The sequence below is a fragment of the Aythya ferina genome (genome assembly GCF_964211825.1).
Source record: "Aythya ferina genome assembly, chromosome: 1".
Classification (NCBI taxonomy): Eukaryota; Metazoa; Chordata; class Aves; order Anseriformes; family Anatidae; genus Aythya; species Aythya ferina.
The window spans coordinates 154,129,482-154,143,094 of record NC_140296.1 but is presented as its reverse complement, the minus strand read 5'-3'; the positions used below and the strand labels follow the sequence as shown (position 1 = coordinate 154,143,094).

General features: G+C 36.4%; 1 protein-coding gene across 9 annotated transcripts in view; it reads left to right on the top strand.

The window, feature by feature from the left end:
• The window catches only part of PPFIA2 (PTPRF interacting protein alpha 2), a 328,145-nt gene that overhangs the window by 234,761 nt on the left and 79,771 nt on the right, over positions 1–13,613 (top strand). For all 9 annotated transcript variants that reach the window (XM_084507292.1, XM_084507291.1, XM_084507288.1 and 6 more), the window contains one exon: positions 12,393–12,509. In XM_084507292.1, the coding sequence (XP_084363418.1) occupies positions 12,393–12,509 (117 nt within the window). The remainder of the gene's footprint in view (positions 1–12,392; positions 12,510–13,613) is intronic.

Genomic DNA, 13,613 nt, shown 5'->3' with positions numbered 1-13,613 from the left:
TTGTGTTTATTTGTTAAACATTACTTGATTTGTTAAGAACATCTACATCCACTAACTCTCAAAACAGGTATTAAATAGTGTAACGAGATCACAGTATTATGTTTTATGCCTATTACTCTCCATAATGAAAATTTTAATGCATAAATTGGCCTTACATGCTACATTTGAAGAAAAGATTTTAGTTAATGACTTCAGTCAATAAATAAAATCAACTTTAAGCTTCAATACGTTCATATTTATTAATCAATATTCTAATTAGCATGAACCAGAATATATATCATTTGCATTTTCATATTAGATCACCTCAGCCCAATACTGCACTTGAGTATTCTCCAGATTCATAACACAGTTAACTAACAAGATGGTAAAAGCTAATGTCTGTGAGCTGTGTCAGCAATAACATGAATTAAGGGAATGAATATACATGATTTCCACTCAGAGGTCTATATTGGCTCTCATTTGTCATTAGACAGAGCAAGGTCCACAAGTCTGACTAACAGAATCTATATTTCATGGACAATACCAAAAAAATTATTTACATTTTTATACTGGTCTGCTAACTGATAAAATTGCTTAGTGTTAAAATATTTGTGAGAAAAATAGGAAGAGAGAGTATGCTGGGAGGAATAGATGTATCTTGGTAAACGTTTATCTCAAAAAGTACACATATCATTAGATTTTTAACAACTTTTTTTTTTTTAATCTGTTCCCATCATATGTCTGAAACAGAAGTGAATCTAGAAATAATTTTACTTAGGGTCAAAAACATAAAAAATATTTCAGTTTTGATTGAGAAAATTAGGTACAATTCTTTTGGATCTTGAATGATGTCTTGAATGTCAGCATTAGAAAATACTTAATAATCTTTATTCATATTTATAGGTATTATCAATGTATAGGTGGAATTACTTTGTACAGAGCATTGTACAAAACTTATTTTATTTGGTTAAATCTGTAAGAAATGATCCAGCTCATTTAACATTGCAGCTGGATGGTGTAGATTATATACTTTTAGTTGTGTAATCTATGGATCCATAGTTACAAATATATATATATATATAGTTACAAATATATATATATATATGTAATTTCTTTGCATTAGAAAATGGCTATCAGTAAGAATGTCACTGAAACAAATATTAACATTTTTACTGAAATTAAATGGGTGTTTGGGGTTAAGTTTCTGAAATTTAGACTTTCATTCACTCTACAGTACTTTGATTTCAACAGACTGAGTTAGAAGGTTTAAATTGGGATTTGCTCTCTTTGTGAATGCCGATCAGGGTTTTGATGCTCTTAATTGTAGTTTTGGGGTAAGGTTCATTTATTTTCTGGATTTTTATTCATACCCTATCTGTTGTATTTTCATGTTCTGTACAATCAGTAACACAGATGGTGATTTTAATACAGATACAGTATATGGAAAATCTAATAAAACTGACTACACATATAGAATAGTGGGTTTTTCATAGCAGACATGTCCACTTAAAATAAATCTAAACTCTTAAACTCTCTAGATTACACTATACAGAGAAAGCATATAAAATTTTATTTTGGGAAGACTGTTTTGACTCAGAGAAATATATTAATGTAATCAGAGGAGGAAAATTGATTTGCAGTGTAAATAGCTAATTTATTTTACCTTGAGCATTGGTAGTTATCAATTAAATGCTTATATACTAAGAGTAAATACATAAAACCCTAGATGCACATTATTTCAATTATGTTTTTTTCAATGTCTTGGATATCAAAAATTTGTTTGAATGTACAAATATATATATGTGTATGCACACCATGCATAAATATATGTTTGTATATATATATACAGAGTGTGCATATATAAATATATGTGCATATATACATATATGCAGGGTGTGTATAAATACAATATATGTTACATATATTGTAGTAAACAATGAAGATCTGCCAAATCTGTTCTCAGTTCTGGCCAGCTGGAAATAATTCCCTCTGCTACCAAAGGCCTCTTGGGATTTTGTATCCTGGTTTGGGTACATTACAAGTGTCTTTGTGAGAGTAATAATAAAAGCATAATAATTTTGCTACTATTTTGTTGAGCTTGGTTTAAAAAAAAAAAAAAAAAAAGAGAAATTAGTCAGTAGTTGTCAAATATGCACTGTGATACAACCATGTAATTGATATTTGTTATTATATTTCCGTTGTGCTAGTCTATGTAAAAAACAGTTCATCCACTGTATCATGTTTCACTGTACAATTTTTGTGACAAATTAAAAGTAGCACCTTTTTGTTTACTTTCATAAGAGTTTCTGAAGAAAATGTACTGAAATGTACCCAGTAATCTTCTGTGAAAAATCCTGACAGACTTTTTTTTTCATAATAGTAACTGCACAATTGCTTTAAATGGCTTCTATTCTGTTTACAAAGCATTACCAGTATATCATAGAAATAAATGGTGCATGCTGTAGACCATGCGCAATAGCACAAAGCAGTTATTTGCACGATAAAACTTAATTTGGTTCAGAACTCATCATTATGAGTGAAATGAAGGAGACTAATAAAGCCTTATTACCAACACAAAACATTGGTGTATTAGTACATTTAAAGCATAAAAATGACTGCCAGTCCAGGCACTTGGTTCAGAAAGAGACTGTGCTCACTGATGGCCTCAGAGGATGGAAGCTCTGAGCTGGCCCTGTGGCCAGCTGAGTGGGTCATGGGTGTTGTGGTTCCGCTCGAGTGGGCAGCAGAGCTCCACCACAGCCGCTCTCTCACTCCCCCTCCTCAAAGAGGAATGGGGAGAAAATATGTGAAAAAGGGCTCAAGGATTGAGGTAAGGACGAGAAAATCAGGCAATAATTATTGTAACGGGCAAAACAGACTCGGCATAAGGAGATAGTAAGATTTATTGCTTACAACTAACAAGCGAGAGAAGTGAGAAAACAAAGGAAAAAAAAAAAGCAAAAGCACCTTCCCCCCCATCTGCCCTCTTCCACCTCGTCCCCCCGAACGGCGCAGGGGAATGGGGGAATGGGGGTTATGGTCAGTCTACAGCACTTCTCTGCCGCTCCTTCTCGGTCACTCTCGTCCCCTGTGCTGTGGGGTCCCACCCACGGGATGCAGTCCTTGATGAACTGATCCGGCGTGGGCTTCCCACAGGCAGCAGCTCTTCCAGGACTGCTCCAGATATGGGTCTGTACCACGGGGTCCATCCCTCAGGAGAAAACTGCTCCAACTTGGCTCCCCTACGGGCAGCAGCTCCTGCCGGGTCACCTGCTCCTGCGTGGGCTCCTCTCCACGGGCTACAGGTCCGGCCTGGAATCTGCTCCAGTAGGGGTCTTCCACAGGCAGCAGCCTCCGTCGGTGCAGGGCCACCTGCTCCACCGTGGTCTCCTCCACGGGCTGCAGCGTGGAACCCTGCTCCACCGTGGTACTCCATGGGCTGACGGGGGACATCCTGCTTCACCATGGTCCTCACCACAGGCCGCAGGGGACTTCTGCTCCGGCGCCTGGAGCACCTCTCCCCCTCCCTCTACACTGACCTTGGCACCTGCAGGCTGTTTCTCACTCCCTTGACTCTCCCGGCTGCTGTCTGGCGCAGCGTTTTTTTCCCTGTCTTAAATATGCTCTCACAGAGGCACAAAACAACATCGCTTATTGGCTCAGCTCTGGAAAACAATGGGGCCCTTCCCAAACATGGGGCAGCTTCTAGATCTTTCTCACAGAAACCACCCCTATAGCCCCCTGCTACCAAAACCTTGCCACGTAAACCCACTGCAATGGGCCAGCCATGAGCTGCCACTGGACCACAGTACCCTGGTCACAAATAAAAGTGCCCTCAGAGACACGTTGATGAAACATTGACACCTAGAACCTGTCAATAGGTATCGTGAGCACCAACCACCAACAGTGAAAGATCACAAGTATGGTTAGTAGTCTCACCCAGGGCCACATCTCAGTGTATGACCTCCCCATTTTGCCACCTGACTGACTTTTTAAGCCAAGTATCTTTTACAATGCCCCTCTGATCAGGTTGAATAACATTGATATAAATCTGAACATAAATTCTTGAGCCGCATTAGCCAGCACATGCTGGCTTTCTAGTAATGATAGGGCAATGCTTCTTGGCCACTAAGGAGTATAAGCATATAGATTGATTTATTTATTTAATTTTCCTGCTTTTTTAAGCTCCGTAATGCACAAATATACGAGGTCTGTTTTTGTTAGGTCTACCACTGTCTAATCAACAAGGTTATAAAAATTTCCTCATGAGGTTGCTCTCACCTTAATGAGGATTTCTTCATAGTAATGAAACCTAAACATCAAGTATGAATAGAAGGTCAGTAAACTCAAAAATGAAGGGATATAGTGCAAAAATATTGGAAATATGTACTATTCATAACTCCTACCATTTTTTGTCTTTGAATAAAGTAGTATTTTTCTTGACGTGTCAGGATATGTTTTGGCTCAATTGTGTAAAGTTTCTGGAAAGCTCACTAGCAAGAAAATGTACTGGAATCCAGACAAACGTAACATAAACCTAGCTGAGGTTGTCAGTCAGGCATGAACACTTATTTTAAAAGTGAATTTTCAAAATGCTACAAAAGCCCAACTTATAAATTTGTCTGATTCATTTAAGTAGTTGAATGGAAGAGGACGAACTGCCAAGTTAAAAAAATAACAAATAAAAAAAAAACACTGTATTTTTCCTTCCCCATACTGAGCCCCCAAGGGGGCTCTTATTGCTGAATGTTTCAATCCCTACCTTGAAAAGTTATTTCTGCAATCTGGAAAGTTTTGGTGTTTTTTTTTGTTTTGTTTTGTTTTTTTGTTTGTTTGTTTGTTTGTTTTTGTTTTTTTACTTTTGTTTTCTCAATGTGTGGCTAATGTTGCTTACAATGCTGCACAGTCTGTAGTTATTTCAACTGTTGTGGAAAAAAAAAAAAAAGTTTATAATTGTGCTTTTAAATATAACTGTTTGGAAAGCTCAGAACCTATACTGCTGAGTGGAAAATCTAAAGAATTTTGGGATTAAAGACAACTTCAAGAAGAATAATTTTTATCTGTTGTTTTAAAAGGTTCTTTATGGATTTATGATGAGTTTGGTTTATTAAGTCAGAATGTGTGTTTGTTAATGTCTGTAAAATTCTGGAAGGTTTTAATTAATTTCATCTTATAGAGCGACAGCTCCAAGATTCTGCATTTGGTTGTCTGTTAAAAAAGTAAATCTCAGAATCACAGAGTCATCTAGGTTGGAAGAGACATAAAATAAAATTTGTTTCTTTGCCTTAATATATAGGTGAAGTTTTCATTATTTGACAAAAATTGGTGAATCTCAGACTTTGAGCTGCTGTTGTCTAGTGAATGGTGAGAAGGTGGTTAAGTCACACACACATCCTCCCTGTGTTTTTCAGAAGGACTTTTCAGAAGTTTGTATTAAGAAAAAGATTCCTTGTGAAGGCTTAGATGGCAGGGATCTGAACATCTGCCAAAATAACCTAAGTTGGTGCCTTGTATCACAGTTGTAGGTTCTGAAATCAAACAGGTCTTGCTGAAACATGGATCAAGCTGCTAATTCAGAGAATATTTTGCAGTGCTCCAAGTATGACTTTTCATCACAGCAGGTGCTGGGTTGGTACCTCTGCTTCTCACGGTGAAAGCCTGTGATCCAGCTGCCTTCGTACAGGCCTGCAGTTGCAACTGCTGTTGTGCTCTTAGCTGGGCGACTCTGTGGCTTGGCACATGCAAGGTTTCCTCCAGGAGCTTGCGAACAGTGACAATGTGATGTAACTTAGAATTGGTTTCTTCCATGCAAAATATGTTTTATTATGCCAAAATTTACACAGAGAAAGTGGATGTGAAATACCAGAGACCTAACACAGACCTGGCATTGCCTGGCAGGCCTCGAGGTAGACCTGCTGTGGCCCCCACTGCTTGCCCTGGGCATTCAGCCATCCTTTTCTTATGGCAGAGCCATTCCTCATGTAATATCGGTTCCCAGCAGCTGCCTCAGCTGGCAATTGCTGCCAGTGCCTCTTGTAACTCTTTTAGCAGATTAGTCCATTTTGATCTCCAGTCTCTCCACTGAGCTAGCAGTGCTAAGGCTGTGATGGCCTCTCCCCAACAACAAGAACCACTTCTGTGTCTAAGGGAATACTCTTTGACTGGGTCATTATTTTGCCTTTCCTGCCTGGTTTCTTATCTTATGCCAGGCCAGGTAACTCAACATAAACAAATGCACAGGGAATGAATGTTAGGTCTTCAGGCATGTACATCTTAGGCATCATTAAAAATGGAAGTTTTCAGTTGGAATATGTTTATAGACTAGAAATAGCTAATCTTTTTGCCAGAAAAAGATTAAAAATCTCAGTAAACTTTTGATTTATAGGAAAAATATAACTGCTTGTTCAGATCACTTGCAACTGTATTATAAAGGGAGATTTCCATTGAAATCTTTTCTTACCAGTTTGAATACTTATATACCTATACAGAGTTTTTGCCTGTGATTTCATGAGCTGTCTGTCTTGCAACCTAACAGTAATTTATCCTGTGTTGTGAATATATGCAAAAAAAAATGCAGGTAAGTGTACACTATGCAGTACTATAATTGCTACTATTCAGCAATCATGAGGCTGCAAGTGATTACATAGGAGAGGGATAAAAAAGCAGGAAAGCAGTGGATGGAAAGATACCACTTTGATAATTTGTTTTGCTTTTGGTTTGCAAATTACAATAACTTTGTAGATTGGAGCAATCTGATAATAAATTTCAAATATTTGTCCCTTTAACCTGTGAATAGGTTTCCTCTGCACTTTGAAGAGTATTTACCCCCTGTCTTCAACAGAAAATGTGTTCCTAACATAAATATCATTCTTGAGATATCTGGACCACTAGTATTTTAATCTTCCATTGTGAGGGCAGTTATGAAGACAAGTGAATTAAAGATTACAAGGAGTTAAGTATCACAGCAAAGAAAGTGATAGAGATACTTCTGTAGGTAGTAGAGGCTTAGAACCAAATATGATCTCTTAGAACAGTGGAAGCAGTCTTTTTTAGCTACCAATACAAAACATTCCCTGCCCTCATAGTGGAGAATGCATTTCTGTGCCTTGGATATCAGCATTCCTGGTCTTGCATCACACAAAACTGTGTTCAAGTGCGAAGTTGTGAATGGCATCTCCTGGGCATGCACTTATGCTGCTTCTGATATCCTGCTGATAAACTCAGACTGCAAGAATGTAGGCACAAATGTCTTAAAGTACTGCACCTAAATCTGTCACACCTCAGCTGACAGAGTCATTAAAATTACAGTAAAATTTGAAACTATCCAGTGGTTTTCTAATTAAATATTCAAAGTCTCTTTTGAACAGAATTATTAAAAGATTTATTTTTACTCAAGAAGAAATACAATTAAAATTAATATTTTGACATATCTGAAGTTTTTATGCAAGTTCTGTTCTTACAATTTACAGCAGGCATTCTGGTGACCCCCATTGAATGAGGGGCATCCTTTCTAAACCTGCTTTGAGGAGCACATAAAATATGACATAATTGCCTTTGTTTGGTTTTAAATGTCCCATGACAAATTCTCTTTTCATAATACCTAGCTTTTACTCAGATTCACAAAAGGTTCAATTTGTTTTTTAATGAAAAGATTTTGCAGGTGTACATTCCATGCTGTGTCTTTCCTCCATCAAAGAATGAAAGAAGTACAATGTATTGTTAATACAAGATCCTGATGATACACAAGAGTGATTACCATTATAATTCTTTTCAGAAGTTATATATAAAATGTCAAGAAAATTCACATGCATTTCTATCCCTGTAACTAAAATAAAATATTAATAATGACAAATCCTGTCATTATTCCATCATAGTACAATTAAAATAATTTCAATCAATCATCTCATTTAAATGTCTCTTAAATGTCTAACCAGTGGCTTCTGAAATGCTGTGTTGAAATTAATATAAATTAGAAATATAATTTGGAAAAAAAAAAAAAAAAAAAGTGCATTTATGCTTATGAATTAGGATTTAAATTCCATTTAGGTAAACAGCATAGGAAACCACCCCAATCTCTAAGCATCCTTTTTTCCATGTGCTACACCTAATTATTACCATATAAAATGATAGACATTAATTAAACCTTCACATAAGCTATCTCTCTCAAAATTAAAGCAAAGTCAAAAGATGGACTGGGAGTTTAAATTATGTTCTCAGTAGACTGAAATCTGATATTTAACATTGTTTAAATATAGACTGTTATGATAAAATAATGTAGGAGGACATCCAAGTAGTCAGTTTCACTGTTCTCTGAAAGACTTAGATAAGAGCTGGATGGAAAACTGACATAATATGTTCACAAGAAGTTTGGCTTATCATACCATCCATGTAGAAAGAAACACATTTTTGACTGGACTATTTCAATTTAAGAAAAATATAAAAATAATAAAAATAAAAACCTTGTAGGTCTGTCAGCTGTAGCAAAGTAAAAAATGGGAATCAGAGTTTAATTGGCTAGAACAGATTTGTTTCAATGTTGAAAGATCAAAGAAACAAGTTCAATAGTTTAAGGTAGGAAAAGTATATAAAAACTAGCTTTTCAAAGGCCTGAACTCTTTGACATTTTGACGCCAAAAAAGATCTAACATTCTGTAAGTGATCCAGCTCCTTGCTGTTTTTAGGGGACTGTATAACACTATATATGTTGTTTAGAGCTTCTGTTATCCACAAAAATTAACTAGTTCTAAAATTCGTAAAGTTAATAATAAATTAAAAACTTTGAAGTATAAAAATGAAATAATCAAATAAAAAATATTTCACTGTTTTAAATATCAGAAAGAATCCTACAGAAATAAACACCTGTAATATTTTAGCTTTGTGTGTTTATTAATTAATTTAAATATCTTTATATCTCTACATACAAGTGTATATTCCATGGAAAACAAAATTAAAACAAGGTGATTACAGTAATTACATTTAAATCCTTTACTGGCAGATGGTTTTAAATACCATTTAAATAACAAAAACATTGAAGAAAAAGTCAATAGAGAAATTGATTATGCAACTATTTAAAAATCAGAATAGTATTTTATTTAGCCTACATAGAGGCCTTATACTTTTGAAAGCATATAACTAAGTTTATTTGTCTGTACTGTTATACACACTGAGAGGAAAAAAAGCATCCATGAGGTAACTGGAGCAATTTTCCCCACCACATCTGAGGAGTGGGCAAGACCAACTATACTGTATTATAGAATCATAGAATGGTTTGAGTTGGAATGGACCCTAAAGATCATCTAATTCCAATCCCCTGCCACAACAGGAACACCTCACGCTGGACCAGGTTGCTCCCATCCAACTTAGCTTTGAACACTTCTATGGATGGGGCATCCACAGCTGCTCTGGGCAACCTGTTCCAGTATCTCACCACCCTCACAGTGAAGAATTTCCTCCTAATCTCTAATCTAAACCTACTCTTTTTTAGTTTAAAGCCATTATTCATTGTTCTGTCACTGCAATCCCTGACAAGGTGTCCCTTTCCAGCTTTCCTGTAGGCCACCTTTAGGTACTGGAAGGCAGCTATAAGATCTCCCTGGAGCCTTCTCTACTCCAGGCTGAGCAACCCCAACTCTCTCAGCCTCTCTTCACAGGGAAGCTGCTCCAGCCCTCTGGTCATCTTTGTGGGCCTCCTCTGGACTTGTTCCAATATGTCTATTTCCTTTTTGTGCTCTGGTCCCAGAGCTAAAACAAGACTGAGATCTCACAGGAGCAGAGTCAGGGGGAGAATCACCTTCCTCGACCTGCTGGCCATGCTTCTTTTGATGCAGCCCAGGATACAGTTGGCTTTCTGTGCAGCAAGCACACATCGACAGCTCATGACACGCTTCCTGTCAACCAGCACCTCTAGGTATATATAGCATAATAATACATGGTATATAGTGTATATACAGTATAACAATGGTATAGTATAGGAATATATCGTATATACAGTATAGTAATGCTATACTACAGTATACTATACTAGCAGCATACTTTTGGTTCATAACATGATCTTTTTCCTTAAATTTCTTTACTTCCTTGATGGAATTAATTTTGCCTCTATTTAGCCATCATAATGCAAGCACCTAAATTTAAGATAATCACAGGTTTTCAGTCAGGAGAAAAGATATGCATGTTGTTCATCCCACCTCTTTCAGACACAGAAGACCTGCTGACAGTGTTTCTCTCTCCAACTTTTACAGAAGGGATCAGATAACCACTTTAATCTCAGCATTCAGCACTTTAGCTTTTCAGTTATCCTGCTCTGTGCCAGCCAGATAAATTCAAGATTTTCAGCTCAGCTATTGTATTTGTGCCTTAAGCCAATGGATGATACAGGATACCTAAGGGCATTTTTGCCCTGAGTATGCTCTGTTGTGGGGTCACAGGCCAGGATTTCAAGAAAAAGTTTTTACGTATAGGAAATGTACCCAGAATATTCTTCTTGTAATTTATAGTATAAGATACACATTAATAGTAACAATGGCTTATAGTATAGTAACACACCCAGCAATGTTCTACTTCCAAGCTCTGAGGCACCCTGAGCTGTCAACTACAAAATCACTCTTATATTGTGTTCACAGTAAATTAGTTATCTAAAGCCTGGAATTATAATGAGGTAATGAATAGCTTCTCAGGAAGTAGAGAACTGTACAAAGGTCTGTAGAGACCAATATGCCTGTGAGAAGAAAGCAAGGTTAAGGAACATTTTTTAGTTTTTAGGGTATCTTCATCGTATTAAGCCACAACATTTAGAAAGTTCCAGCTAGAGAACTAGTATTCTAGATTTAAATTTAAATCCACAACTCTTTTTCATTCTTCTAAAAGAATATATATATATATATTATTGTGAATTTTCAATTTATTTGACTGAATTTGGCAAAGCTAGTAGGGATCCAAATTTAGACTTAAGATAAAAAGCTATCTTAGGACTTAATTATGGGAGTACTAACATCTCTGCAATTTTACACTCACTTCAGATTCAAGTGACGTTGAAATATGTTACTGTGGTCTGGTTCAAAAGCTTTGCAAGTGTGCTAAATAGGAAAATAATGTCTGTAATAGTGATTTAGAAAAGTAATCTAAAAATTTGAGGACCACATTCAGAAGCTAATGAGGAAAAAACTATGTGATATGTTTTATCATATCTTAGGAGGTAGTACTTGGACTTGAACTGAAGGTTCTGACTGTCCAGTTTTCAATAATTATGATGGTATTCATGCACATTTATTTTTATTAATGTCTTCTGTTAATTTAATTTAAGCTGTACTCAGCTCTGGTGAGGCCGCACCTCGAGTACTGTGTTCAGTTTTGGGCCCCTCGCTACAAGAAGGACATCGAGGTGCTTGAGCGGGTGCAGAGAAGGGCGACGAAGCTGGTGAGGGGCCTGGAGAACAAGTCCTACGAGGAGCGGCTGAGGGAGCTGGGCTTGTTCAGCCTGGAGAAGAGGAGGCTCAGGGGTGACCTTATTGCTCTTTACAGATACCTTAAAGGAGGCTGTAGAGAGGTGGGGCTTGGTCTATTCTCCCACGTGCCTGGTGACAGGACGAGGGGGAATGGGCTTAAGTTGAGCCAGGGGAGTTTTAGGCTAGATGTTAGGAAGAACTTCTTTACAGAAAGGGTTGTGAGGCATTGGAACAGGCTGCCCAGGGAAGTGGTGGAGTCACCATCCCTGGAAGTCTTCAAAAGACGCTTAGATGTAGAGCTTAGGGATATGGTTTAGTGGAGGGCTGTTAGCGTTAGGTTGGAGGTTGGACTCGATGACCTTGAGGTCTCTTCCAACCTAGAAAATTCTGTGATTCTGTGACTTCATCCTCAATAATATTACCCTTTTCTTTTTCAAAACAGAATTTAACATGAAAACCACTAAGAATTATATCAAATATTGTTGCCTTATAGGGTTAAATAATATGTAGGTAGTTGAAAAGCTTACTGAAGACAAGACATACTTTGTAAGAGGTATGTTAAGCTGGATTGCATAAACATAAACACATAAATATAACGAATATGTATGTTCTTATTTCTCGGAAGCAGTACTACTGAGTTTTATCAATACTGAATGCTAGTTTGGTAACCATTGTGTTCAATATGAAAGAATAATAAAGATAGAAGATAAAGCAAGACATAATGTTGAATATCCTGACATTCTGTCATTCCTTTGTATCCTTAATGCTCCTTAATCATTAATAATATAAGTTTGTTTGCTTGTTTGCTGTGTTTGTTTTTTTAAAACCTCTCTGCATGTATAGACCTAATATTGCAGATGCTACAAATGGCCAATTTGGTATCAAAATGTCACTAGATTTAACAAACTGCCTGCTAAGTGATTTTTGGTTTTCTTATACATATGACCATTTCCTTTCTATCTTTTGCAGATTGTAGCTTTGCGCGAACAAAATGCACACATTCAAAGGAAAATTGCAGCTGGTGAAGGGCCTGCTGAATCAGAGCATATTGAAGGAATGGAGCCAGGGCAAAAGGTTCATGAAAAGGTAATAAAATACTAGTTTTCACTGGAGCACACAATCTATATAAGAACTGATTCAGTTTAACACTGTAATGTGAATATAGTGTAAGTGTAATGTGAATATATTGTGAGTATAATATGAATATTTTATGGGACTTCCATTTACAATATTGTCTGCCCACTGAAACTAATGTCAAACAATGAATTTGTTCACGTGAAAAGCAAGTGCAAATGGGCAGGTCTTAGCTCTTTGATCAGATATTGAATTAGCCTACAGATTATAGTAAACTTTTATTTCATTTGTTTGTTTGTTTGTTTGTTTTGCAAAATGCTGCAGTTAAGGATAATAACTCCTGCTGAGTGGTCCTCCCTATGTCATAGGCAGAAGAGCAAGGTGTAATTGTATATATATACTAGGGCATATATGCATAAAGGGCATATATGCAAAAACTGCTGCCAATATAGTCCATCAGGGAATGACAAAGAGACCTAAAAACTAGAAAAACATGTTTTCTTCTGTGTTATGCATTGACATGTTGCAGGTTTATATCCTTGCTCATACAGAGAAAAGTGAAGAGCTTATTAATTAACATTTTTTCAATACAAAATAGCTGTATAGAAGTTAGGCTATTTGCCCATTTAAGGTTGAATGACAAAGACAAGTTAGAGAGTATCTGATTTAGAAATAAGGATTTCCTCTGAATCTTAGTTTTCCAGATGGATAAAAAAGTTGCATATCTTCTCTTGATTCACAGTTATTAAATAAATATGCAAGCATAATATAACATTTTGCAGACAGTTGAACTGAGTAAAGTTGCTGCTTGGATCTCTAATTGTGTATTTTTTATAATGACATGTGATGAACAGTGGCATAAATCATACTTAGAAAAATAATACACATTATTACTTATTTAGTTTATAGGTAATCCAATTTATTAGAGTGTACTTGCACTGCAGGCATTAGTTTATATGTTTTGCAGATTACTATGTAGAAGTATTTTTCAAGTTATCTATGTGGTTGAGAAACATTTAGTAAATAAATACTGTTCACTTTTTTTCTTCTTCCTTGAAAAATCTTACCGTTTGACACATCCACGATTTAATAATAATAATCCACCTCACCTTCCTG